The 27688-nt window shown below is 41.1% G+C and overlaps 1 protein-coding gene across 1 annotated transcript; it reads left to right on the top strand.

Annotated features, from left to right (window-relative positions):
• Positions 1–2118: 2118 nt before the first annotated feature.
• SLC30A5 (solute carrier family 30 member 5) lies at positions 2119–25864 on the top strand. The gene is made up of 16 exons (XM_057405469.1): positions 2119–2352; positions 2578–2700; positions 5443–5509; positions 6794–6879; positions 8341–8428; positions 10013–10100; positions 14800–14876; positions 15768–15938; positions 16574–16862; positions 17154–17362; positions 18464–18621; positions 19390–19519; positions 20993–21218; positions 22682–22908; positions 24517–24645; positions 25204–25864. Exons 1-16 carry the CDS (start codon positions 2279–2281, stop codon positions 25372–25374), a joined length of 2313 nt encoding a protein of 770 aa, XP_057261452.1. The 5' UTR covers positions 2119–2278; the 3' UTR covers positions 25375–25864.
• Positions 25865–27688: the final 1824 nt, after the last annotated feature.

The raw sequence follows: 27688 nt of genomic DNA, 5'->3' as shown, positions 1-27688 counted from the left end.
GCCCTCCTCTGTTCCTCTCTAGCCTTTCTTTCTTTACCTCTGTGCACGGCTTGACCCAGGGGGCTGACTCTTACCCTTAGCCCGCTCCTACTCCACTGGGTCCCCCTGCTCGGCTCACTCACCGCTGCCTCTAGTCCGTGCAGTGCTCTCTCTTCTGCTGTTTGCCAACATCTCCATCTCCCGGACACACCGCATATGGCACGTAACTAAATTTATTTATTTATTCATTTATTTATTGCTCTGACTTCTAATGTTATTGTCACCTTCTGGTTGATCTATGGGCTTCAGGGAACTTCAAGCTGTGAAATGAAGGCTTTTGGACCTGTGGATTAAACGTTTATGGAGTCTTCACAAGGCAGCTGAAATAGCAGAGCCAGCATGTCTTATGGTTTATGTTTGCCATGCAAGAGGACTCCACCTGCAATGGGAACAATTTGCAAGTTTGCAAATAAAATTAAAATAAAATAAAATAAAAAAAAACACCACACACACACAAAAAAAAAACCCACCACTTTGATTTCTGACCTGTGAGATTCTGAAATTTTTATTTGCCAGCAGCCATACTCCTCTGGGTTCCCACCCCGAAATTTAAAGTTACCCAAGTTCATTACTCTGAAGAAATCAAAAAGAATGCAGCTGGCCATTGCTCAGATTCACTTAACAGAGAATCGGACTTGAAATGGTCAAAGCAATATTTACATCCTCCTCCTTCTCACCTCTCCAGTCTCTCCCCTCTGAGACACTTATCTGTACCCCTTTCCCTGTGCCATTCCTCCTCCACTCCGCCTCCCCTCACGTTGATTTCTGATTTCTTTGATCTGCCTCATTGCTGATGTAAGGACCAAAACTATGTGTTTGGATGTCCTGAAACCAGGAAGAAAGCTGTTAGCTCACCACACGGACATCTTCAACATCTTGCCTCAATTGTCCCGTAAGTTTGAACTGCACATATTCGTCCCCTGTGCTCCTCTGTAGCATCTCTGCAAACTGTTACACACTTGGTGTGTCACCCAACACGTTGCTCCACTTCATCTGTGAATGAAGTAATCCCTGTGCAGAGACCCTAGCGGCACACTGGAGGTGAGGTGACACCAACTGAGTGTCAGACATTTCAATGATAAACACCAAAACTCACCATTGTCAAGGACTTCCCAAATTCGTGACTGTTACCAGAAAACCCTGACCAACCTAGTGCATGCATGAAGAGACATACAGTGGCTTTGCAAGCAGGATCAGACTTGGGTAGAAGCATGGTGATGTTGATGCCTTGTCCAAAAAGTGTACAACGGTGGCATCAAGGGGAGGAGGACAGCTATAAAGCACTGCCAGAGGTGCCAGAACAAATACTGGGTTATTCAAAGCAATGAAAGTGCTTCTGCAACTCACAGGGCACATGTGCCAAGGTTCCTGGCTCACCGACAGAATCACCAGGCTGCTGGGGGTGGACTCCATTTCAGTTGATAGGTGTTAAACAAAAAATATGATCCCAGAAAGCTGCATAAATAGAAATTCATCTAGGAAACTAGGACCATACCAGACTGGTGAAGTTCAAGGGAGAGAAGAAGAAAAGAAGAGATACTCAGTGAATGATATGCAGCAATGGTCCTGGGAAGAAAAAAAAAAAAAAAAAAAAAGTGAAAAACTGAATGTATTTTTGGTGGAAGCACTTACTAGCTCAGAGCCATGAGCAGGAAGATCCTCTCCTGCTGCTTGGTCCTGATAGTGGTCAGGACAGTAAGGCTTTCTACAGAATACAAAATAGACAGGCTTGCATAAAAATAAAATGCAATTCCACAATTCACTTTCCCTTTCAATGAAACAAATTGCAAGGCTGTACATACTGACCAACTTCTTCAGACGGAAAGAAAAGGGTGATATAATTCACTGCAGCCAATTCCTGCTATTCCCTGACAGAAAAGCGTCCCGTGACTGGTATATATCATTTTATTAGTTAGAACGGCTGCACTATACTTCTGATACCAGATGATATCATACAGCCCCGTTCTCAGGGTACAGGGGGACGGGGGAAAGGGAGGAAGAGGCAGTAGGGGGGAACGGAGGGAAAAGTGCAACGGGGGAAGGGAAAGGCTTTTCCCCCTTCCCGTGCCCCGGAAACGATTTCCCGTCTCCGCTCCTTGCCCTTTGGCCGTGGCTTACGCGGTCCGCTGGCCTACAGCGGTTCCGTGGGGAAGCGGCGGCCGCGGGGGGTGAGCGGCGCCTGAGCGCTCGTAGCCTTCCCGCGCAGGAGCGCCGGGCCGCGCCCGCCGCCCGCTCCGCCATGGAGGACAAGTACAGCGGGCAGGCCTTGGCCGGCGGCGGAGTGTTGGGGCCCGTGGATGCGCCCAGCGCCCGGTAATGGCGGCGGGGGGGAGCGGCGAGGGGGCTGCCAGTCGCCGAACGTCCCTCTGGGCAGCAGCGGGCTTCCCCCTTCAGCCTCGCGTAGCCGGCGGCCTCCTGCTGCCGGGCCGCGGGGAGGGGCAGGGCTGGCGGCGGGGCCCGGGCCCGGGCCCGGGCCCGGGCCCGGAGCGGCGGCGAGTGCGCGGCGGCGGGCCTTAGCTGCCCTCTCTCCTCTTGCAGGCTGACCCGGTACATCGCGCTGCTGTGCTTCACCAAGTGTTTGAAAGCCGTGGGTCTGTTTGAATCTTACGATCTCCTGAAAGCGGTGCATCTCGTGCAGTTTATCTTTATAGTGCAGCTGGGGTGAGTGTGCCGGGGGGAAGCCTTGTCCCCCCCCCTAACATCATGCCTTGTCCACGGCGTTCTCTGTCACCGTCAAGCTTATACCCTGCATTATGTTGTTACAGAGTAATCAAGGAGAAGGCATAGCAGTGTATCCAGGAAATGTTCTGTTCATAGCAATGGTTTTCCTTTGTATCTCTGCTCACTATAATTTCATAATCATATCTCAAGCTTAAAGCAACCCATAAAGAAAATCAGTAAAACCACCTGCTCCTCACAGGACTACCTAAAACTAATCCATATGACTAAGAGCATTGTCCACATGTTCCCTGAACTCTGACAGGTTTGGTGCTGTGATCACTTCCCTGGGAGTCTGTTCCAGTGACTAACCACCCACTCAGTGAAGAGCCTTTTCCTAATGTCTAACCTGAACTTCCGCTGAAACAGTTTCAGTTCCATCTCCTCATGTTCCATCGCTAGTCACCATAGAGAGGAGACCAGCACCTCCTCCTCTGCTGCCCCCCTTGAGGCAGTTGTAGGCTGTGGTAAGGACACTCCCTGAGCCTTGTCTTTGCTAAACTGAGCAAACCAAGTGATTTACAAGTCTTTCCCTCAAGGTCTTCCAACATCTTAGTTGTCCTCCTCCAGACACTCTCTAATAGCATGATGGCCTTCATATGTTGAGGCACCTAGAACCACACACAGTACTCATTGTGGGGTCACACCAGTGCAGTGTAAAGTGGAACAATTACTATCCTTGACCTGCTTGCTATGATGTTCTTGATGCACCCTGGGGCATGGTTGGTCCTTTTGGCTGCCAGGGCACACTGTTGACTCACATTCAACTTGCCATCAACCCAGACCTCCAGATTAGGTTTCCTGATGATACAAAGCTAGGAGCAGTGGCTGATACACCTGGAGGCTGTGCTGCCATTCAGCAGGACCTTGATGGGCTGGAGAATTGAGCAGAGATAAACTTAATGAGGTTCAACAAGGGCAAGTGTAGGGCACTGCGCCTGGGGCGGAAGAACCCCAGGACCAGGACAGATGAGTGCTGACCTGTAGAGCAGCTCAGCTGAGATGGACCTGGGAGTGTTGGTGGATGACAAGTTGACTATGAGCCGTCAGTGTGCCCTTACAGCCAGGAGGGCCAGTTGTAACGTGGGGTGCATGGGGAGGAGTGTGGCCAGCAGGTTGAGGGAGGTAATCCTCCCCCTCTGCTCGACCCTGGTGAGGCCACATCTGGAGTCCTGTGCCCAGTTCTGGGCTCCTCAGCACAAGACAAACAAGGAGCCACGAGAGTCCAGCAAAGGGCCACAGGGATGGTCAGGCCTCTGGAGCATCTCTCTTATGAGGAGAGACTGCAGGAGCTGGGCCTGTTTAGCTGAGAGGAGACTGAGAGGGGATCTCATTAATGCATATAGATACTCAAAGGTGGGTGTCAGGAGGATGGTGCCAACCTCTTTTCAGTAGTGCCCACGGACAGGACGAGGAGCAATGGCCATAAACCAAACCACAAGAAGTTTCACATCAACACAAGGAAGAACTTCTTTACATTGAGAGTGACAGAGCACTGGAACAGGCTGCCCAGGGAGGTTGTGGAGTCTCCCTCTCTGGAGACATTCAAAACCCACCTGGATGTGTTCCTGTGTAACGTGCTTTAGGGGGCCCTGCCTTGTCATGGAGATTGGGCTGCATGATCTCAGAGGTACTTTCCATTCCCAACAATTCTGTGATTCTGTGATCTTCTTCAATGAGGCTGCTCACCAGCCTCTCGCCCTGCAATTAATACAGTATTAACCAGAATTACCCCACCCCAGATGCAGAATCTTGTACTTGGTTTTGTTAATTTTCATACACTTGGTGGCTTTCCATCTCCTGGTTTATCCAGAAATCTCTGTAACTCCTGTGTACCCTCAAGAAACTTAAGTGGTTTTGCTACTATGAAATTGATCACATTATGACAGTGCTGACTATAGGAGGCTTGGGAATGTCCAGATTTTCTCAAGGGTGTAGAAGACATGCTTTCTTCCTTGTAATTTGTATTCCTGTAGTTTTTTTGAGCTTCCAACTGCTCCTTTTCCCCTGATAAAGAGCTACAGTGTAGAAACTGATAGCCAATATACAGAAACAACCTTTGCCGATGCAATCCTGCATCATGATTAACTGATAAGATATGGAAGAGCATTTCTGTAATAAACTTACAAGGGCTGAAACACTTGGAACTTCAGTTTTATCTTTTATTTCAAATTTGTTTACATTTCTGGCCCTCTTGCTTGCATGCTCCCCTTACCTGCATATTCCCAACCATCATAGTCTTTCCTCTTCACTCTTGATCCAATTTGAGGAACACGTACACTGTTTATTACCATTTTCAACAAAGACTGTGTGTTCACATTCCATATAAATGGGTGTATGTATCTTGCCAATAAAAAGCCATAGTACTATTTTTCCTCAAAACTTCTGAGATCGCAAATCTGTAAAGCATAGGTAGACTTCTCATTAGCCGTTCTCTAAAGAACTTGCCTTTAAAGTTTACCAGAACTGCAGCTCACTTGGCATCACATTTATACTGGTATCTGACACATGTAATGCATCAGGGAAAATAAAAGCAGTGAGTATAGTCAGGCCTGCTCATGAAAAATGTAGAGGAAGACGTTTTGTAAACTGAGCCTGATGTGAGAGACCTGGTTATTTTGAACTGCTTTGAATAAAAAACTGTGAACTAATACACTAATAGAGAACATTTTCTCCTTTTAACAGGTCGGCATTTTTTATGGTTTTGTTTCAAAAACCATTCTCCTCTGGAAAAGTGGTAACCAAGCGTCAGGTGAGTTGGTCTATGTAATAGTGATTCACATCTTTGTAGATATCCTTGACAACTTGGTTCTTGCCAAAAGTGAAAGCAGAACAGAGAGTATTCCACTTGGAAGATATGGTTGCAGTTTCCAGAAGGGGTGTAAGTAACTTTTTGCCTAGTGCACTGTAAAATTTTGCAAGTCAGTATTTTAGCTTTTGTCAGCTCCTTTTGAGAGTATTGTTTAATGATTGCTCCTTGGCTCCATACAAGCACCTGTTTTGAGGACTGGATTTTCAAAAAGAGCTTAGTCTGCTTCACTGACTTTGACAGTTTAGTGGGACAGTTTCTGGACTGCCGGAATGTCAGAGTGCCCCAGTCATGTTCCCTATGCTAAAAGAGTGCTTTCTGCATGGTGCATTGTGATAAGGGGCTAGTCTAACTGCTCTTCAGATCTGTATTCAGTTCCTAGTATCCTGAGAAGCTAGAGCAGGGCAGGTTGGAACCTGCTGTTTTATAAGAAACAATTTTTCTTCATCTGCCCCTTACTCCTCTTCGGTTTATGTGTGCACAAAACCTGATCTGTGCACAGTGTTATTGGGGTAAATGCTAAGTAGAAGGGATCTGAAGGACTGCCAAATGTCAGATGCTTTCATGATTAGACAGGTATAAACTGCATCTTTGATTTGTGTTGAGAAAAATTCATCCCTTTATAGTTTCACTGTTGCTAACATTTTTATTCCTGGATTTGAAGATGATGTTTGCCATAGGCACTTTGTCTTTCTCATGTATTTCCAAAAGGAATTACTTTTATTAAAAAACTTACATTTAAAGTTAATAGTGTATAGAATAGCTGAATTAGAACATGCTTCCTGAAGAAAGAATTTAATATATGCATAAATATTCGTAGACTTAAGGTCTTAGTCTCTTTGTCTTGGATGTTTGATCTAGTTCAATAAATATTTATCAGATATATAGACAATAATTTACAAAATAACCAGCGTCTTTGGCAGATAAATGAACTTGATTTTTTTTCAGCCTTCTTTCCAGGCTTTTTGTTAAAGAGACTTCAGACTATACTAGAAAATGTACTACTGTGGTAAAAAAGAAATAAGTAATTCTGGTTCTTAATATCTCCAAGCTTTAGTTGCCTGACAAAGTAGGAAGGAAGATAATCATACTCTAAATTCTGCAGGATTTGCAGAGCATATGTTTTACACTCTATTTCCACAGCTACTCTGCTGAAAAAATACTAATAATGGGGTGTTTATTTTGAAACTGTGGAGAAATTTATAATGAAATACCTTTCTCTTGCAGTGGATGAGAATTTTTAAGCATGCTGTTGTGGGATGTATCATTTCACTCTTGTGGTTTTTTGGCCTTACTCTTTGTGGACCACTGAGGTAATTACATATTTACAATGAAGAATGGTTTCTCCTTTTATGCTATTTTTTGTGATCTTCCCATGTCTTGCTGCATTGTTTATTATTTTCTGTCCATCAGCCCATAACGCCAGCCTCTTGCTTTAGTGTTTGAGGTTTTAAATAAATCTTTGTGCTTTTTCCTGTGAACTCTGTTGTGCTTTCCTTTGGAAAAACTATGTATAATTCTCTGTAGAACTTGTAATTGTCTTTATTCATTCTTGAGACAGGATGCTAGGGAAATTCTTGATAGTGCTTGAACTGCTGATGTGAATGATATAACAAGAGAACTGGCTGTTACAGTGAATGTAGTTTTTGTAATTTCCATAGTCTCATTAATTTAACTCAAATTGTTGAATTAACTGTTTGAAGTCCATGGCTTGACAGCCAGTGGTAGCAGCTTGTATTCCCATACCAGTTGACTAGAATCAGTTTCTGCATTTGTACCAGTTGACTAGAATCAGTTTCTGCATTTGTTACAGGGCACTTCTTTACCTGGCCACGTGCCAATGCTGTGGTGGAATTGGGTAGCATTAGTGCATATGTATACTCCCAGTAAAATCGCTTGTGCTGTTTGTTAGCAGTGTTGAGTAACTATTAAAGAATAACATGAGAATTCAAAAAATGAAGGTTAATGTATTAGAAAGCATCTTTCATTAGCAAGAGGCAGGTAAAGCCTTAAATTGTACATTTTAGAAGTTGAGGTTTTAGGCCAACAAAGGAAAAGGCATACCAGAGAATAACAGGATTTGTTAATACTGTGGTGCCTTTCTGGGTGCTGGCAGTCTTCCCAAACAGAACCAGTAAAGTGGACCCTAGCAGACTGTATTTTTACGCAGAGAATGACAGAAACACTTGGTAAACTTGACAGCAATTATTACTTTCATGTTCTGCTCTGGAAAGCTGTCAGTATAGCTTGTTAGTCAGCCTTTGTGTTCTGAAGGAGATGGTGTGAAAGTCAGAATTTCTTATTTTCAGCAATTGAGAGGTTCTGAGGTTGCATAAACTGCTAGATCAACACCTCAATAAAATGCATGTAGTACAACAGAACAAGACCTCTTTTTTTCTGGGAACCAGAAACTTTGGTTTAGACGAGGTGTTGTAATAAGAATAACAATTCCATCTTGATCAAGTTAGTATCTTGTTGTGTTATTAGAAGAAAGTACAGTTTAAAGCAGTTTATAAATGAATAATTTTTATCTGTTCCTTGAGTTACGAAGTTCTTGTTTTGTGATATGTCTAGCTGTCCACAGCCAGAGCTATTGCTGCTGAAGGCAAATAGATTTGCATTTATCCTTTTGAATTGTTTAAATTTGGTGCTGAAATCACAGGCTAAGTCTTTGACTGCTCTGTCATTGAATTTTAGCTGAAATCGTAAATATCAAGCTTGTGATGGAAACTCCTTGTGACTGGGCATAAGTGTTTATTTCACTTTTTTTATAGGACATTGTTGCTGTTTGAGCACAGTGATGTGGTTGTGCTGTCACTCCTTAGTGTCTTGTTCACAAGCTCAGGTGGAGGACCAGCAAAGGTATTTAAAAATGTACTTTATCAAATTTAAGAACTAGTGAATGCTAAAAGTTCAAGTACTTCTTTACCTGGAATGGTGTTTGGGATCTATATTCATCGAAACTGTGCTTTGTGTAGCTTAATTAGTGAAATAATAAACACAGCATTAAGAGAGAAACAGTGGGTGAAGCTCTTGGTGATCTGTAGCACATGCCTGAGAAGTTTCTCTGTTTATATGGGGAAAAGAATATTGAGAATTATTTTTGCACTTCAGCAATCTTTGTAACGTGGTTTGGAGTTCAAACTGATGAGCGGACATGTGTGTGTAGTGGTCCTGCCCTTTAGGCGCTGCAGTCCCACAGTACAGTCTCCATATCATTGCCTGTCCTTTCAGTGTCAGTAGCTTTTCACAAACTTTGTTTTTTTCTGCCAGAAGGTTCTCTTAAGTATTTTAATGTCTGCATGAGCCTGTATGTGCTGAATACTTGGGCACAGTGCTTCATGTAATCAGAAATCTGTACTTCTGACATCCTTTGTCTGAGTTCCATTACAAACAATTTCACAAGGTGTTCCCTAACTGTGCCTTATCAGCCCAAGATAGAATAACCTTATCCCAGCACCTAGGAATCTTGGCCACTCTCACTCAAAAATAGTGGCAATTGGAGAAGGATGCCTTACAATATCATATACCTGAGGCTAGAGTACTTGTTGTGTAAGAGGAAGGCTGTCTTTGGTGCTGCCTTAGGCTGGGAATTTTGAAATCTCTGTCTCATAACTGCTGCTGGAGTCCCGTAATGACTTTTAGGGTGCTGTTAGAGTGAATACCACAGTCATCTGCTCTGACACTCCTGCCCCCCTCAAACTGAGATACTATAGCGATCAGCGTGAATTTCTTAATCTAGAAGACAAATCTTATCTCCAGCCAGGTGTAGAGAGCTTTTTTGTCAGTCTCTACCTTAGTGGACCATACTTGACAGTTAAGATGCACATGTGAGGCAGCAGAAACAAGGGAGTGATAACCCTGTCCTCTGAATATTTCAGCTTTATGAAGTGAACTGTGGTAAAGAGAAGACAGCTGACTTTCTGAAACAAGAATGTGATAGCTATATTTGGCTTCAGAAAATTAATTGTAATATTATTTTTTAGGTGTAGACCTCGGTGTCTTGCCAAGATGATGACTACCAAAATTGCAGTGTTTTAAGTCTGCTGGAAGCTCTGCAAGCTGAGATTTCATACTTGCTTTTGTCCATTCCCCATAAAAACAGTTGCTGCAAAGCTCTGCTTACTCATAGCCTTTGTACAGTGCTCTAGCCTTTATTCCCCTAAGACAAAATTCTACAGTTTGTCCACTAGATCTTCTTCACAGCTCCCTGATGCTACAAAATATTAAATCATCAGGCTTAAGTAGCACATTTTTTTTTTTCTCATGTTTTCTTACAGAACTAAAATATGTTTATCTTGACCAGGAGAGGGGAGGAAGGAAGGAACTGATTTCCTGGATTTTTTTATGTTAAACTGTTACAGCACATTATAAAAATATTCTGAGTGGTCTTTGTTTGGTTTTTGTGTTTGGTTTATTTTGGTATTTTTATTATTTTTTTTACAGACAAGAGGTGCTGCATTTTTCATCATAGCTGTAATCTGCTTACTGCTTTTTGATAATGATGACCTCATGGCTAAAATAGCAGAACATCGTATCCTTTCTTGTTATGTGTAAAAGCAAGTGACTATTATTACTGGAGCAGGGAGAACGTAAAAGTTGAATGCACTGAGTTAAATATGCTTGCATCTTTCTTGATAGGAATCTTATCTACTAATAATGTTCTAGCATAAGATCTTACTTTTATGTCTAAATATTAATATTTACAGCCAAATAAATGGCATTGCTTAGTTTGATAACTTAGAACACAGCTATAGATTTTAAATCTAAAAAGTAAAAAAATCTAAAAGGTAAAGTCTCCCTGCCCATTTGCACATACCAGCCCATTTAGGATTGCCAGAAATGTTTTTCATCAGCTCTGTTAATCATAGAATTGTAAAATGGTTTGGGATGGAAAGGTTCTTAAGATCATCTAGTTCCAGCCCCCTGCCATGATGGGCAGGGACTCCTCACAATAGGTCATGTCTCCCAAGGCTGTCTCCAACCTGACCTTGAACACAGCAGGGACCCAGCATTTACCACTTCTCTGGGCAACCCATTCCAATTCCTTTGCCAGCCTCAGAGTAAAGAACTTCTTCCTTATATCTAACCTGAACTTCCCCTGTTTAAGTTTTAACCCATTACCTCTTCTCCTATCACTACAGTCCCTGATGAAGAATTCTTCTCCAGCACCTTTCTAGGCCCCCTTCAGATACTGGAAGGCTGCTATGAGGTCTCCACGCAGCCTTCTCTTTTCCAGGCTGAACAGCGCCAACTTTCTCAGCCTATCTTCATACGGGAGGTGCTCCAGTCCCTTGATGATCCTTGTGGCCCTCCTCTCAACTTGTTCCAACAGCTCCGTGTCCTTCTTCTGTTGAGGACACCAGAACTGTACACAATACTCCAAGCAGGTTCTCACGAGAACAGAGTATAGGGGCAGGATCACCTCCTTCAACCTGCTGGTCACACTCCTTTTGATGCAGCCCATGTCACTGTCGGCTTTCTGGTCTGCAGCTGTACATTGCTGGGTCGTGTTCAGCTTTTCATCCACCAGCACCCCCAAGTCCTACTCCAAAGGGCTGCTTTGAATCTCTCTTCTTCCCAGCCTGTAGCTGTGCCTGGGATTGCTCCGACCCAGGTGTAGGACCTTGCACTTTGCATTGTTGAATTTCATAAGGTTGGCATTGGCCTACCTCTCAAGTGTGTCAAAGTCCCTCTGTCTGGCATTCCTTCCCTCCAGGGTATCAGCTGAGCCATACAGCTTGGTGTCATTGGCAGACTTGCTGAGGGTGTACTCAGTCCCACTGTCCATGTCACCAACAAAGATGTTGAACAGGATTGGTCCCAACCACGGTACCTGAGGGACACCACTCGTTACTGGTCTCCAGTTGGACACTGAGCTGCTGACCACAACTCTTTGTGTGTGGCCACCCAGCCAGTTCTTTATCCACCAGGTGGTCCATCCATCAAATTGATGTCTCTCCAATGTAGAGACAAGGATGTCGTGTGGGACAGTGTCGAACGCTTTGCACAAGTCCAGGTAGATGACATCAGCTGCTCTACCCCTGTCCATCAGTTCTGTAGCCCCATCATAGAAGGCCACCAAATTGGTCAGGCAGGATTTCCCCTTAGTGAAGCCATGCTGGCTGTCACCAAGCACCTTGTTGTTTTTCATGTGCCTTAGCATGGTTTCTAGGAAGATCTGCTCCATAATCCTGCCAGGCACAAAGGTGAGACTGACTGCTCTGTAATTCCCCGGGTCATCCATTTCCCCCTTCTTGAAAATGGGCGTTATATTTCCCTATTTCCACCTGACTGCCTTCACCTGACTGCCATGATCTTTCAAATATGATGGACAGTGGCTTAGCAACTTCATTCACCAGCTCCTTCAGGACCCACTCATGGATTTTATCAGGTCCCATGGAGTTGTGCACATTCAGGTTCCTAAGATGATCTTGAACCTGATCCTCTCCTGCAGTGGAATTTTCATTCTCCTAGCACCTGCATCTGCCTTCCAAGACTTGAGAGCATGGTCAGAGCATTTGCCAGTGAAGACTGAGGCAAAGAACTCATTGAGATCCTCAGCCTTCTCCAAATCCTGGGTAGCCAGTTCTCCCGTTTCCTTCCAGAGAGAGCCCATGTTATCCCTATCCGTCTTCTGTTTGCGACATATCTATAGAAACCTTTCCTGTTACCCTTGGCATCCGGGCCAGATTCAACTCTTAACTAGGCCTTAGCTTTCCCAACCTGATCCCTAGCTTCCTGGACAATGTCCTGTATTCCATCCAGGCTGCCTGTCCCTGCTTCACCTTCTGTAAGTTTTTTCCCTCAGAGTTTTCTCAGCAGGTGGTTATCCATCCATGGAGGCCCCTGGTCTTCTTGCCCCATTTCCTTCTAGTCGGGATGCAACTCTCCTGAGCTTGCAGCACATGATCCTTAAATATCAGCCAGCATTCTTGAGCCCCCTGCCCTCTAGAGCTTTAACCAGTTTTATCCTTTTTCATTAGAAACTCTAGACATAGTGACTGTAGCCTGTGTGCAGTAAATGGTTGACAGGCTGGCTGGCAGTCTTTTCTATATATCCAGAAAGATACACAGAATCACAGAATGGTTTGGGTTGGAAGGGAGCTTTAAAGGTCATTTAGTACAACCCCCCTGCAGTACGGCAGGACATCTGCAACAAGATCAGGTTGATCAAAGTCCCATCCAACCTGACCTTGAATGTTTCCAGGGATGGGTCATTTACCACCTTATCTCTAGTCTTAATCTCCCCTCTTCTAGTTTAAAGCCATTACCCCTTGTTTTACTGCTACAGGCCCTGCTAAAAAGTCTGACGCCATCTTTCCTAGAAGCCCTCTTTGATTATGGAAAAGCCTCTCCAGAGCCTTCTCTTCTCCAGGCTAAAAATATTGAACCCTCTCAGGCCTTCCCATGGAGAGGTACACCATCCCTCTCATCTTTCTTGTGTCCCTCTTCTGGACTTATTCCAACAGATCCATGTCCTTCCTGTACTGAGGACTCCAGAGCTGGACACAATACTCCAACTGGGGTCTCATGAGAGCAGAGGAGAGGGGCAGGACCACCTCCTTTGACCTGCTGGTCACGCTTTTTTTAGTGCAACCCATGTCATTACTGGCTTTCTGGGCTGTAATTGCACACTGCCAGCTCATGTTCAGCTTTTCATTCACCAGTACCCTCAAGTTCCTCTCCACAGGACTGCTGTCAACCTCTTCATCCCTCAGCCTATATTGATACCAGGGGTTGCCCTGACCAAGATGCAGGACCTTGCACTTGGCCTCTTCTCAAGCCTGTCCTGGTCCCTCTGGATGGCATCCTGTTCCTCAGGCATGTTGACTGTGCCATTCAGCTCAATGTTATTTTCAGATTTGCTGAGAGTGCACTTAATCCTGCTGTCTGTGTCATTGATGAAGACATTAAATAGTACTGGTCCCAGTACAGGCCCCTGGGGAACACCACTACTCTCTGGATGCAGCCATCCAGCTAGTTCATTATCCACTGAAGTCCATCCACCAAATCCATCTCCCAAATTTAGGGAGAAGGATGTTGCAGGGGACCTGGTCAAAGGCCTTACAGAAGTCCATATAGATGAGGTCTGCGCTGATGTAGTCACTCTGTCACGGAAGGCCACTAGGTTGGTCAGACAGGACTTGCCCTTGATGAAGCCGTGCTTGAATCACCTTCCTGTCCTCCATGTGCCTTAGCACAGCTTCTAGGAGGATCTGTTTCATGGTCTTCCCAGACACAGAGGTGAGGCTGACAGGTTGGTAGTTCCCAGGGTCTTTCTTTCTACCCTTCTTACAAATGGACACAGTGTTTCCCTTTTTCCAGTCGCCAGGCTTTTCCTGTCTGCCAGGAGTTCTCAGGTATTGCAGGGTATCTCAAAGAATTACTGTGCTTCTGCAAATGCGGTAATCTCAGTTCAGTTGCTGGGCTGAAAAGTAATGTGAAGTAGCCTGCAGTAGCTCCAACAATGGATGTTAAGCTGCAAAGTGGAAGCTTACTAACATGCTTTAAAAGTCACTGAGTAAATTGGAAGTAATTCTGAAGTAAGTTTTCAACAGTTCATCTCAACATGGTAAAGCATTCTGGCAAAAAGTGGTACATCTAACAATGGGCAGTAAAACCAAACAAGGTGACAGTAAACTTAGTGAAGAAATAATAAAAACATGGAATTAAACATGCAAATAGTATATTCAGGGATAGCATTGATTAATCAATTGAGTTTTCAGTAAATAAATTAATTGTTAAAGTGCCCTCTAGTTTTCCCAAAAGTTACTATGATTTTAATATTTGATGCATTGTACTTGTCAATTACTCTTTTTTTTTCAAAGTTTAAGTATTTAGAAACTGGAATGATGAAACTTTAGATACATCACTGTTTTAGTGCTTTTTATGAAAATTGATCTAATTTTTAATGCTCTTGAATATATTTTTCAAAGTCTGGTTGCCAAAATTAACTTAAATCCTGTACCATGATACCACTGTGCAGTATTCAGCAGTGACTATGGTCTTATGTTTAAAATGTACACACACCCCCCCCCCCCATATTTTTAACTACCTATTTTCTGTGGAAATATTTTAATATTTTCTAAATTTTAAGGATCTGACAAACCCTAAAGCTCAGTTTGCTTACTTCTGCTTTCTGTTGTCTTCTACTACCTTTACCTGTTCTTTGGATTAAAGGGAAAAAAAAATCATCAAATGAAATTCTGCCTTAACTTTCTTTTATTTAGCTGAGGGGCATCATGACAGTGCTCTTACCCATGTTCTGTATACAATAATTGCTTTCCTAGGTGTTGCAGATCACAAGGTAAATAACTTATATTTTAGTAGGCTAATATTTATCTAAGTTTTGCAGATAACAGTTTCACCAACTTAGAGCTAATCCAAACCTAAATCAAAACCAAAATGTTCATCATCCCCACCCCATGTTGGAACTGAACTAGCACTGTAATTTTTACATCCTGATTGACTCTGAGCAGCTTCAGTACCACAAGCCAAACCCTAGCTTAGTCTTGTTGATAAAGTGGCTGCACTGAGGACTAAACCAGGGGAAAAAAATATATATGCAGCAGCTGAGAAAGTATTTATGTAAAAATAAATCAAATGTTAAGAGAGACTGGTTAACTGTGTGTAAAGCAACTGTGACCTAAGGGAGATGAGATGCTGTGTATCTTGTGATTCATTTATAGAACAATTTTGAAAGGAAATATTGTGAAGAAATGTGGTATGGTGCAATTAAAGGTAAGTGAATGAAAAGGTTAAGAGAAGCTTAGAGACTAAGGTGACATGGCACTTTTGGGCTTTATGTATGCTTCCAACACTTTTTTAATAATAGGTGGAAAGCCACATTTCCTGTGATTTTTCTTTTTCCTCATGTGCTCTTCACACCAAATCACTGTTGTATACAGATTAACATTACTGAGAGTTTTAAACTTCAAGTCATACCAGGCTGTTGTGAATAGTATATATCCTAGTGAATAGTATGTATCCTATATCCTATAATAGTATATATCCTATGTACAGCTGAGGTATAACCATGTATGCTGTGCTACTGTTTTTAACTAGAATAACAATTACAGTAAATAGCCTGCCTTTGCCTTCTGTTGATAAGGAAAGCATTTTAATCTTTTTTTCAGTCACGTTGGAGTGAGGTATTGGGCTCTTAAGAAATGCTAACAGGATCCCTCTGTGCTTCCAGGGAGGAGTACTGCTTCTGGTACTGGCATTGTGCTGTAAGGCTGGTTTCCACATGGCTTCCAGAAAACTATCTGTAGATGTAGGTGGAGCCAAGCGTCTACAAGCTTTGTCTCATCTTGTTTCTGTCCTTCTTTTGTCCCCTTGGGTCATTGTCCTCTCTCTGACAACAGAGGTAAGGTAGCAAGTACAAAAATCGGTCATTTTTTATAATGCTTCTTGTGAAGTGCAGTTTAAATCTTTCCGTTAAAATAGCTTTAAAATTGCCAACTTTAAAAAGTTGCCATCGTTATTTTTGTAGTAAGCTCTGTTTGAAATTTTCCCTCTATATTTTGATGTGTGTCTGTGTGATATCTTAATTTCCTGTTTGTGTGGTAACTTTATTTCATTTTTCTAGCTCAGATACTATATCCTGGATTCATGTACTATCATCGCACAAGTATTGATGACTGTATAAATACAGGGCTTCCTTATTCCTGAGGAATAGATTGTTGTAATTTAAATACGTGTTTGCTATGCCTGCATGCTTAGGGGAGAGTATACTTGCAAACATTGTGTTGCATGTAGCATTGCTTGTAAGGGCATGGAAGTATTTAAAATAAAGTACTGTGGTGCCTCTTAGTTATATGTGTCTCTCTATATCTGGAATTCTGGGTTTATATGATAAATCGAAAGTGTAAAAGTATTTATGTTGTGATGGATTGTTGAAAACATTTGTAATGAAAGTGAACTATATTTTATGCTAGTCAGTGTACATATAACCACATCTAATGACGAACAACACTGTTTGAAATGTATTTTTTGTTGCAGAGTAAAGTAGAGTCTTGGTCTTCTCTCATCATGCCTTTTGTAACAGTCATCTTTTTTGTTGTGATCCTGGATTTCTATGTGGAATCTATATGCTCTGTCAAGATGGAAGCTTCCACGTGTGCTCGATATGGATCCTTTCTTACTTTCATTAGTGCACTGCTTTTCGGCAATTTTTGGACACATCCAATAACAGACCAGCTTCGAGCTATGAGCAAGCCACCACACCATGAAAGCACAGAGCACGTTCTCTCTGGAGGGGTGGTAGTGAGTGCTGTCTTCTTCATTTTATGTACGTATTCTTATTTATCTTTTAATAAATCTGTTTTTCATGTGACTGGGGAGCCAGTCAAAAAATGGATGTGTGCAGAATTCGTTTGGATGAAGAAGTAATAGGCCTGTTTTGTTGCGGAAGTAATGATCTAATCTTACATAGCAATGAAATCTAATAATAAACCTCAAGATGAAGTTGACAGTCACTTTGCTGCCTGCGTATTTCCTGTAAGCTTTGCTGGTAAAACATATTATAAAGTAGCTGTGAAGCTTAGAAACAGCAACAAAAACTTCAATACTTTCCTTGCAGCTGCCAATATCCTGTCCTCCCCCTCCAGGAAAGGGCAAAAGGGTACCCTTATTGGCTATTCCCCTGAAGGCACTCCTCTGTATAACTTCATGGGTGACGCATTACAGCAGAGCTCCCAGTCATTACCTCGGTTTATTAAGGAGTCACTGAAACAAATCCTTGAGGAGTATGACTCTAGGCAGATCTTCTATTTCTTGTGCCTAAACCTGGTAAGTGCATGGGGTTTTGTTTTCTTATTTTCAAACCGAATGACAGTAGTACATGCATAGTACAGTAAGAAGAGTTACTCTTTAATTCCCATTATTAATTGTCTTTAAAGTGACCCCTGGTAGAATAGTTTCATCAGATGAAATGTTAAAACAGAATATTCTTACAATAATCTTAAAGTAAGTGGAAGGTCGTTTTGATTTTTTGTCACACTGCGGGTCTGGTTCTCTATGTAACTCTTACACCAGTAAGTAAATACTTGTATGGTGGTACATTTAAGATTGAAGTATCTCAATGTTACCAGCAGATAAGCTGAATCTGATAGGGTCTTCAAGGATGGGGACAATAAAGTAGTAAGTGTAGGATTAATCACTGTCATTTTGGAGGAGGCTGGTTTTATTTCTAGGATCTCTCTTTCTCAGGTAGGAAAAAATGATTCAGTAAGCAAAACTGATAGGACTTTATTTGCAAAGATCTCTCTTTTCCCCTTGGCAATTATCCAGGAAGATAGGGAGAAGTACTCATGATAACTTTAAGGAATTCCATTATGGAATATGAAAGATTGGAAAGTTTATAGGCATACAAATTAATAATAGTAAACCATATAGGGAAAATGTATGTAATAAAAATGTTTGTGTAACCTTCTCAAAACTAATTCCTAAGATATAAGCAGTCAACTAATTGTCAAGAAAATTGTTTCAGATGTATAGACAGCACTGTGTTTGCATTAATAATAGATCAGATCAGAGTTGTTACACTGTTTAATGACAAAATGCTTAAAATTTTGTGTGCGCAATGTTAGTTTAAAATTCTAAATGAAAATTTAAATTTACTCCTGCAGACGGTTGTTTCTTTAGGTCTAAGGCTTTTAAGAGGGTAGGTTCAGAAATGTCTCTTCATAGACTTGGAATATATCACTTATATTTTGTTGGAGCAAGAGAAAATGTTCTAGAAATACTTCGAACAATACCATTCAAAACTGTGGAGTATCCTATGAAAAGAGTTTCCCACTAGCTACCAAGACATCAAACTACAAGTTAATATTCAAGGGAAAAATAAAGCTTTTTTTTTCCTCTTGCTTTTTTTTTTTTTTTTCATTTCAGGCTTTCACTTTTGTGGAGCTTTTTTATGGTGTATGGACCAATAGCCTTGGTCTTATTTCTGATGGATTTCACATGCTTTTTGATTGTTCTGCATTAGTGATGGGGCTTTTTGCAGCTCTGATGACAAGATGGAAAGCAACTCGCATATTTTCCTATGGGTATGTATACTAGGTTCTTAAGGACTATCTGAAAATTATTCCACTTGCTCATTTTCAAAACACCCTGCTATAGAGAATGTTTCAAATGTTTTAATGGTACATGTGTCTGTCAGTGTTTTGCTGTGTTTCTTCTGTTCCATTTGTGTTCATGCTGTTCATTCCTTACCTCTGTGAAAGTGTGTCTGAAATACCATCTTAATTTATCTCTACAAATAAAACTTTATCACTGTTAATATTATTTAGAAATTGACTTGCTCCATGTATGTATGTATGCCAGACAAAAATACATGTTGAAAGTCAGCATTCATAAGAGGATTTAAATTTTGCTGACATAATCAAAATCTGTACGGTTAAATTGCATAAGCAGTTTAGCAGTTTCAAAGTCCTGAATGGGCGGTTTTATATCTTTTATATACTGTCCTGGGTTCAGCTGTAACAGTTATTTTTCTCCTTTCTAGTACCTAGTGCAGTACTGTATTTTCAACTTTAGCCTGAGAACAATGCTGATAACAAACCAATGTTTTAGTTGTTGCTCAGGAGCACTTAGTCTGATCAAAGACTTTTCAACCTCATGCCTCACTAGTGAAGAAGGGCATGAGAAGCCTTGAGGGAGCAGAGACAGGACGCCTGACCCTGTGTCTTTGAGGGAAAAAAATCAAAGCCATCTTAATGCTGTATTAAATGTATTGTAACTTTACATATTATAATTCTGAAATTTGTTAAGAGTAACCATTTTTCACTCTCAAAAGTACCTGTGTTTGCTTTCAGGTATGGACGTGTAGAAATTCTCTCTGGTTTTATTAATGGACTCTTTCTGATGGTAATTGCTTTCTTTGTCTTCATGGAATCAGTGGCCAGATTGGTAGATCCTCCAGACATAGATACAAACATGCTAACTGTAAGTGTCATCATTCAGATTGAATGTTTTTTGGCAGTTAGTGGTTCTTTTATGTTTATCTTAATTTAGAAAGAAAAAGGCAGACTAAAATAGCATACACAAGAGATCTAAAGTGTGCCTTGACTTTTTGACATATTCTAATTTTAAAATCCAAACTACATCTAGTTTTAAAATACAAAACTACATAGGGGAGAATGTAATTCAATTATGACAGCTAAATTGATTTCTTTCCTAAGATGTTACAGCTCTAATCTTTTTAGATGGTGGTCTTTCCACAGTGAAAGATACTAAAGAATCTGTACAAGACTAAATTTGGTTCTGCTGTTACATATACCAAGGCTAATTATTACAGAAAAGATTTTGTGTTAGTCTCTGAGAAAGCTGAAAAATCAGACAGGATTCATAACGTTGTGCTGAGTGTGTTAGTGTGGCATAAACAATCATGAAGATGTGCGTAGTTAACTTAACTACACCGGTGTCTCCTTCCACAGCCTCTTCAGGGGCTCCCCGCTTAAATTCTCAAGCTTCCATGTGTTTCTTGCAAAAGTAATGGCTTATTTCCTTCAATTTTATGTTTAACTGAGACTGCAAATCCAAGCATTCATTTATCACATTTCCAGCTTCATTTGTTTTGTCTCCCCACACACACACAAGAATTTGTGCTCTCCTGCTGTCTTCGGTAACAAAGAGAAAGATTTTTATGTAGACACAATAAGAAATGTGCAATGCTGGAATCAAGGCCTGATTTTTCGTTCTTTTTAATCTTTAATGCTTGCTCCATTTTAACTACTGATTTTGTTTCTTGGGAATGGAAGAGGTTACCCCCTCCACAAAAGCACAGGCTTTCATAGCCAAGGAGAGGCCTAATGATTCCCAAGTAGGACTTGCTTAACTCCTTTGTTAGCTGGTGTTAACCTTATACTTTGCTAGTTTTTCAAGAGAAGAGTAGAAAAATAGGCAGAGAGATAAAACGTACAACTCAACCAGTAAAGCAGTAATTGTTCACTCTTCAGCCAAGTACAACTTCAGATGGGTGTGCATGTCCTAGATACAATATACATTTTTTTTTCTTTTTTGCCAGTGAAAGCAAAGCAAAGCTTGTGTTCAAACCACTTTATCTCTTCTTGAAAGTAAATAAAATCAATCACCCTTTCTTAAAACTAAATTTGCTATCTTGCCCCGATTTGTGTATATTAGGTTTTGCATTCTGGTGGTGGTTATTGGGTGGGGGTTTGGAGAGGGTTAGGGAAAGTGGATCTTTTTGAGAGGGGAAGAAGACTCCTTTGAAACTAGCTTGTATACTGAAGGGAATTGGTGAGGAATCCATATTAGAATAATCCTTCTTCTTATGTTAATGCTTTCACAGTTTTCCTTAATTAGGTGCACAGTGACTCTTGATTACCATGTTCTAGAAAGCAAACTTGAATACCTGGGAAGAGGCAGTGAAGTTCACAACTTTTCTCCCTCTCACAGCCAGTCTCTGTTGGAGGGCTGATCGTAAACCTCGTTGGTATCTGTGCCTTTAGCCACGCGCACTCCCATGGGGCTTCTCGGGGAGGCTGTCACTCACATGATCACAGCCATTCTCACCATGGGCACAGCCACAGCCATGGGCATGGCCATTCACACAGTGACCATGGGCACGGCCATGGACATTCCCACGGGTCTTCTGGAGGAGGCATGAACACCAACATGAGAGGCAAGTACACATTGTTGGACCATAAATGGTGTATGTGATTTCCAGCAGACTTTTGAAGATTTTCAGAATGAGACCTATTGCTATGCATCATTCCTAAAATCTCTCTCCAGAAGTGATCTGACAGTCGTTTAGTATGGTATACATGAATTTTTCAAACTGTTGATTCATCAATGAGTTTAAGCTGAAGGAACATAGCTTGAAATGTTTCTTTGTGTGGCTTTCTGAGATGTGGGTAATACGTGGGGATCAATAGAAAGCATTAATTTGCAGTGTTCGCTAATATCAATAAACAGTCAATATTATTGAATAAGCTTGAAGTCCTTGTTCCTAAGTTCTGTTTGAAAAATAAAGTACAAGGTCTCTATCTATAAAGATATTACCATGCTTCTAGGTAGCATGTGACCTCTGGCTGTAAAAACACTGGGATGAGGGATAAGGAGTAAAAGAACAAATGCATACCAGCAATCTGCAATATGCTTCTGTCTGTGACTCAGAAGATAAGGTGGTAAAGATGAAACTGTCTTTTTCAACTCTAAAATCAGAAGCTAACCAAGAAGGGTAATATATATAAAACTACAGCAGAGCTCCTTCTTGGAATTTTTGCCCTAGTAGTTAGGAAGTAGTTATTTACCAACTGCCTGGCTTATAAAAAACTAGAAAGGAATGATTTTTTTGTGTAAGCTTGTCAGAGCATAAGCATTTTAGTGAATAGTCTCATATTCCATTGGTTATTTTACATCCAAATTCAAATTGGCTATTCTGTTGTCTGGCTTTTTTGTGAAGTCTGCCCATACTCTTAGCTATTTCATTATTCTTTAAAACCCTGATGCTTAACTAGCACTGACCTTACAAATGTTTAGAGATTACTTTCCTATGCCCATTGAGTGTCACCCACCATTAAAGCAATAAACTGTGTAAAGTTCCTAGCAGTAACAGATAGACAATATTCTTGCAAAACTGGAGCAGAATCAGCATACAAAATCCAAGTCATGCATTAATATCTGGCAGGCCGGTGTATTTACAGTGATATTTTTAACCTCTTCTGGGAATCAGTGAGTCCTTCTGTATAGAGTTAAATGAATATGCTGTATAGTGTGAATCACACTAACAATTTCAAGAGTACTCACATTCAGTTTAATCTGCAAATGCCTGCTTAGATCATTGCACTGGCGAGTAAAAATGGGTGGTTTGTTGGGTTTTTTTCTAACTAAAATACTGATTTCTAAGCGAATATTGTTGATATCCAATTAAATATTAGAAATATTATTGTTGATTTCTAATTACATGTAAAAAAGATAAATGCTTTGGGGTGGTTTTGCACTGGGTTGGGAAGATAGTTGCCTCTAATAGTTGCTTGAGGTGTGTTTATTATCTTTATTAAGCCATACTGTGTTTCTTTTATTGAGCATATAGGTACCTTTTAAACAGAACTGTTCAACTTAATCAGTTTATTTTGTTTTCAGGTGTGTTTCTGCATGTGTTAGCCGATACTCTTGGCAGTATTGGTGTTATTGTATCCACGATATTTATTCAGCAATTTGGATGGCTCATAGCTGATCCACTCTGCTCTCTTTTTATTGCTACATTGATTTTTCTTAGCGTTATCCCTCTATTGAAAGATGCCTGTCAAGTGCTTTTGTTGAGGATACCTCCAGATCAGGAGAAGGATCTGCATGCTGCTTTAGAAAAGGTCAGAACTACAATTCTAAGTGTTTTCCGATGCAAACACTTGGTAAACTTGAGCAGTTCAGTATGACAGCCTTTGTTGTCTTAGACAACTTCATGTCTCAAGTTGTTTTAAGTCTGTTCTACAGAGATATGACAGGATTGGGAGTTCTACTGATAAAAGTTATTTTGCAACTAAAAGAACTTGAACTAGTTTTTTGCTTTTATGTGTAGTACTGTGATTTCAGATAAGTACCCTAACAGCATGGGAAAGGTACTTAGTACTGAGAAAGTAACATAGCAAGTCACAAAAGCCTGCAGTCTTTTTAAACTTGATGTGTACAGTTCAGGCTACAGAATTGTATCTTGAGCCTGTATTGCCTCTTAATTAGTAGAGGAGGACTTGTGTACTTGTCTGCATGAGAACGCTTCCAGGAGGATCTGCTCCATGATTTTGCAGAGCAAGAAAGAATAAATGGAAATTGTCTGTGAGAGGCTTGTGTAGTGAAAGAAAACTGAGGTGCAGAGTGGGCTTTCACTTTATGATGAGGGAAAACAGCAATTCTGGGAGACTGAGGAAAAGTAAAATACTTACTGAAAGCAATCGAAGAGCAGTTCATTAAAATATAATAGGAAAAGCATTAAAAAAAATACATCACAGGAAAGCAATATGCTTGCTACCCCAGCCAGCAGTCACTTGCTTGCTCCCCACTTTACCACCACTGCTGCCAGTGGAATGGGAGAAAACAAGACGAGTAAAAGCAAGAAAAACTGGGGAGCAATTTAAACTCAGTTTAATATGGGGGGGGGGGGGGGGGTAAAGCAGTGCACCAAGTTGCAGAACAGATAGTACGCAGGCAGTCTATAAACAGCAGCCACCATGGAAGCCCCAACACCCCCTTCTTCCTCTAGCCCAGTCTTTATTGCTGAGCACAGTGTTGCATGGCATGCAGTATTCCTCTGCCCAACTTGGGTCAGCCATCCCAGCTCTGTCCCCTCCCCAATTCTTGCCCACCCCCAGCCTCCTTGCTGAAAAGCAAGAAAGCTCTGACAGCACCCAAGCATTGTTCAGCTATAGACAAACACTGATCTGCTACCAGAACACAGATGCAAAGCACGGCATCTTACTGGCTGTTGTGAAAAAAAGTCCAATCCATCCCAGACAGACCAAGTGCAAAAATCAATTTTAAAAAAGTGACAGGTTATGGGAAAATACTGTATCTCTGACTTAAGTCCAGCTATGATAACTAAATAGCTGCTTATCCTGCTTAGTGAGGTAACAAATGCCCTAGAAATGGGTAAATACCCAGCCAGTTTTCTCTTCAGTGTGTCTATTGATGTGGCTGGGATCTGTGCCCTAAATTGTAGGTTTATTTGTTTTTTTTTTTCTCATCCTGTTTAACATTGCACTTTTCTGGGGTTTTCATTTAGTTTTACTTTTAGCTTCTAGTCTTTGACCGTAGTAGCAAGGTGACTTTTGAGTTCTACGTATTTCTGAATGTGTCTTAGCTGGAAAGCTGCTTTGCTGTCCAGCTTTGTTTCCCTGTGAAGTATTTGTCACCAATAGCTATGTACATACACGCGTTTAAAATGTGCTCTTAAATTAAATGCTGCTAATGTAATTTCTTTGCAGATTCAAAAAATAGAGGGAGTCATATCATACAGAGATCCTCATTTTTGGTGTCATTCTGCAAGTGTTGTGGCAGGTACAATACATGTGCAAGTGATACCAGATGTGATGGAACAGAGAATTGTACAGCAGGTGAGTGCAAGGTTTTTACACCCTGCTGTTTTAATTTCAGTTGTAAACTGAAGTTTGAAGCTGCTGCTTGTGATTATTTTTGCAACTATTAGTTAATGTCTCAGAGCTGGTCTCTAGTGCTGTACTCCCCTTGCCTGCTAGCTTGGAATTGCATGAAGAGCTATTTGAAAAGGTGGTTTGCTTTTTTTTTCTTTTCCTCACTGTTGAAAGTGGTACTACATCTGCTCTGAGAAAAGTAGGTGAGGTGGATTTCATGCTGCAAAACAGGCAGTAAGCAGTAGGGATAGCTGCGTGTTAGTCATGGGTTTATAAGTAGCTTACTAGTATCTGTCTGCCTTGGGTTTCTCTTTTCCTTAAAAGGATACTTCCTATGCAAGACCCTGAGAGCTACCCCATATGCAGAAGTTGCAGAGCCATACCCTCTGGAGCTAGTCTTCTCTTCCCAGAAAACTGAATTCTTTATAATGATATTTTTTTTAATCTACAGTACTTCAGAGCCACAGTGCTGCAAGTTACTGGGAGATGTAATGCTAATGTTAACCATACTGTTCTGTTCAGGTTACAGCCATTCTGAAAGATGCTGGTGTAAACAACCTAACTGTCCAAGTGGAGAAGGAAGCTTATTTTCAGCACATGTCTGGACTCAGTACGGGGTTTCAGGATGTCCTTGCAATGACTCAGCAACTAGAATCCATGAAATACTTCAAAGATGGTACTTACATCATGTGATACAAAGTTGTGTTTGCCAAAGGAGGTGTAAATGGGGAAGCCATAGTATTCTGTGTTCGTATTTCTGCCAGGAGATATTGCACATACATGTACAGGAACAAATGTACTATATATTTGAGATTTTTAAGCATACTGTCTTTATTAAAATTGCATCAAGATGCTTTTGTAAAGGAAATTAGATGGACTTGAGTATTTGCTGTATATGTGAAAATTATGCAGATCTTAAATACTGTACGTAGTGCTTATTAAACAGAAGTCTTGCAACTTGTGGATGAGCAGGGATATATTCCATACTTTGTCTTAAGTATGGAACATCATGATTATCATTTCATATTAGTAGTGGGAAATGGAAATAATTTATATTAGAATGCAGACATAGCTTGAAGATTCTGGGTGAAAAACAGCATGTTTTTTATGGGGAGTAAAAAACAACGTGAAGTCGTGTTTTGCAGTCTTTGTTAGATAATATAAATACACAGATTTTATGTTATATTTTGGCAAACAGACCTGATTTCTAAACTTAATTTTAGTGAGCAAATAGATGTTACCAGTGAAAATTTGTATCAAATTATGTTTTTTAAGGAGAGAAATCCACAGTTAACTGTGAGAAATAGGGAGGGGAGAAAGTTGCAGACACTTCTCTGTTTCCTGAGAAAATCAAAAAAAAAAACCTGTAAAACAATTTTTTTTTGGTACTTTTTCTCTGAAAAACTGCAAATGCAACAGTTCAAAAATTAAAGTAATTAATCAGTGACCATCCTAGCACTCACCTGAACTTCACCTCTTCAACATACATTACTGTGTTGACTCGATTTTTTTTGTAATACCATAGCAGAGCTGCAGATGTCCTGTAGCCAGGTGTACCTTCAATTATTACCAAAGGAAGCAGTTCAGGTTTGGAATGGTGAGCTGTGACATTAGTCTGCGGCTTGACAGATTGCAGAAACAAACTGTAAATTCAGACTTCTTGCCTCAAAAGAGAAAGAGTGTTTAAGAAAAAATAATGTGTGTTGGGGTCTTCATACTGTGAAGAAAACAAATCTGTCTTTAGTGAAAACCTGTCAACAGGGTAATACCGTGTCTTCAGAGGTAGTTTCCCTTACATCTGTTTACAGTCTTGCTGTGCCCCCTTCTTGTCTGAAGCCCTTAGATATTTCCTATGGAATTCAGCAAGTCTGTTCAGTGGTTAGTGAGAATGAGTAACATCTTTCACCTGTGTGTCACAGCAGCCTTACTTCGTCATACTGTTTTCTTGTTCTGGTATAAATTTATATTACTGATATACTGATCAGCACCTGAGTATTGTTATAAAGGCCAGACTTCATGTTAGTGGAATTTAAGGGTAGACTGATGTAGGAATTACATGATCAGACCCACCAGCAGCGCAGTTCGGAATGTCCTTGAGCAATTCGTCTGCTCTTGTTTACACAGTTTCTTCTGTGACTCTTACACAAACAAGTTTACAATCCATTCTCTTCCTCTGGTGCTGTGTTAAACACTGTCTGCAGTACAGGACTGACTTGAAAAACTGTGCTCAGAACGTTTCTGGAAGTTGCATTGCTTTTGCATGTAGTGATGAACGTTGACTGCACAGGTAACAGTCCCTCATTTCTCAGGGTTGTGCTGCAGAACCAGCAGAGTGCCCAGAACTCGAACCTGTTTTCTTCAGTTCTTGCCTTTGGCAGTGGTTTTCTCATGTCACCTCCTCCAGAAGGCCCAGGTCACTTGAATAACAGTGCTGCAATTACACTCAGCCTGTAAGCAGGGTGATCCCTTTGCTCTGAAAACCATTCTTGAACAAAAAGCTTCAGTTACTATTTACATGTGCCACTGGTGTTTGCCATGGCTGGACTGGAGCTGGGAGCATTTCAACAAACCCAGAAATAGCTCTGTGGGGATAGGTAGGTGGTTTTTCCCTACTTTTTTTCAAATTCTTCCTTTTTCAAATCAAGTTAGTGTAACATCACTGAAAAGCCTTAATGCTTGACACAACTTCTCTGAGCAAATGCTGATTGCACACTTCAGCTGCTAGCAACAGGACCACAAGAAATGAAGGTGGCTGGGACCTCATTGGATGATTACAGCAGTGAAGATCAGCTCATGCCTGGCTACTTCACAGGCAAGCAAAAACCTGCATCTTCACTTGCATTTGGTAGCTCTTCCCATGTGACCCCAGCACATGCACAGTGGCTTTCCTGCTATCCTGACATAAAGACAACAGCAACGAACATTGTCTATCTTAAAGTTGTTTAAAAAGAGCCCGTATCTGGCAATAAACCTCAAAAAAAAAGGGTTTAGGCTTTCCCCCCATGAG

Source organism: Pezoporus wallicus, unplaced genomic scaffold, assembly GCF_028554395.1.
Source record: "Pezoporus wallicus isolate ANWC-B61680 ecotype Strahan unplaced genomic scaffold, APGP_CSIRO_Pwel_v1 scaffold_2696, whole genome shotgun sequence".
Classification (NCBI taxonomy): Eukaryota; Metazoa; Chordata; class Aves; order Psittaciformes; family Psittacidae; genus Pezoporus; species Pezoporus wallicus.
Note: the sequence above shows the minus strand (reverse complement) of the source record. Positions and strands in the feature narration are given on the sequence as shown.

What these genes read in the sequence shown, in the direction of transcription:
- SLC30A5 (XM_057405469.1), top strand. Translation starts at nt 2,279, where the DNA reads ATGGAGGACAAGTACAGCGGGCAGGCCTTGGCCGGCGGCGGAGTGTTG. An exon ending in ACTCTTTGTGGACCACTGAG is followed by an intron (nt 6,880 to 8,340) that starts GTAATTACATAT and finishes CTTTTTTTATAG; the next exon opens with GACATTGTTGCTGTTTGAGC. An exon ending in TGCATGCTGCTTTAGAAAAG is followed by an intron (nt 22,909 to 24,516) that starts GTCAGAACTACA and finishes ATTTCTTTGCAG; the next exon opens with ATTCAAAAAATAGAGGGAGT.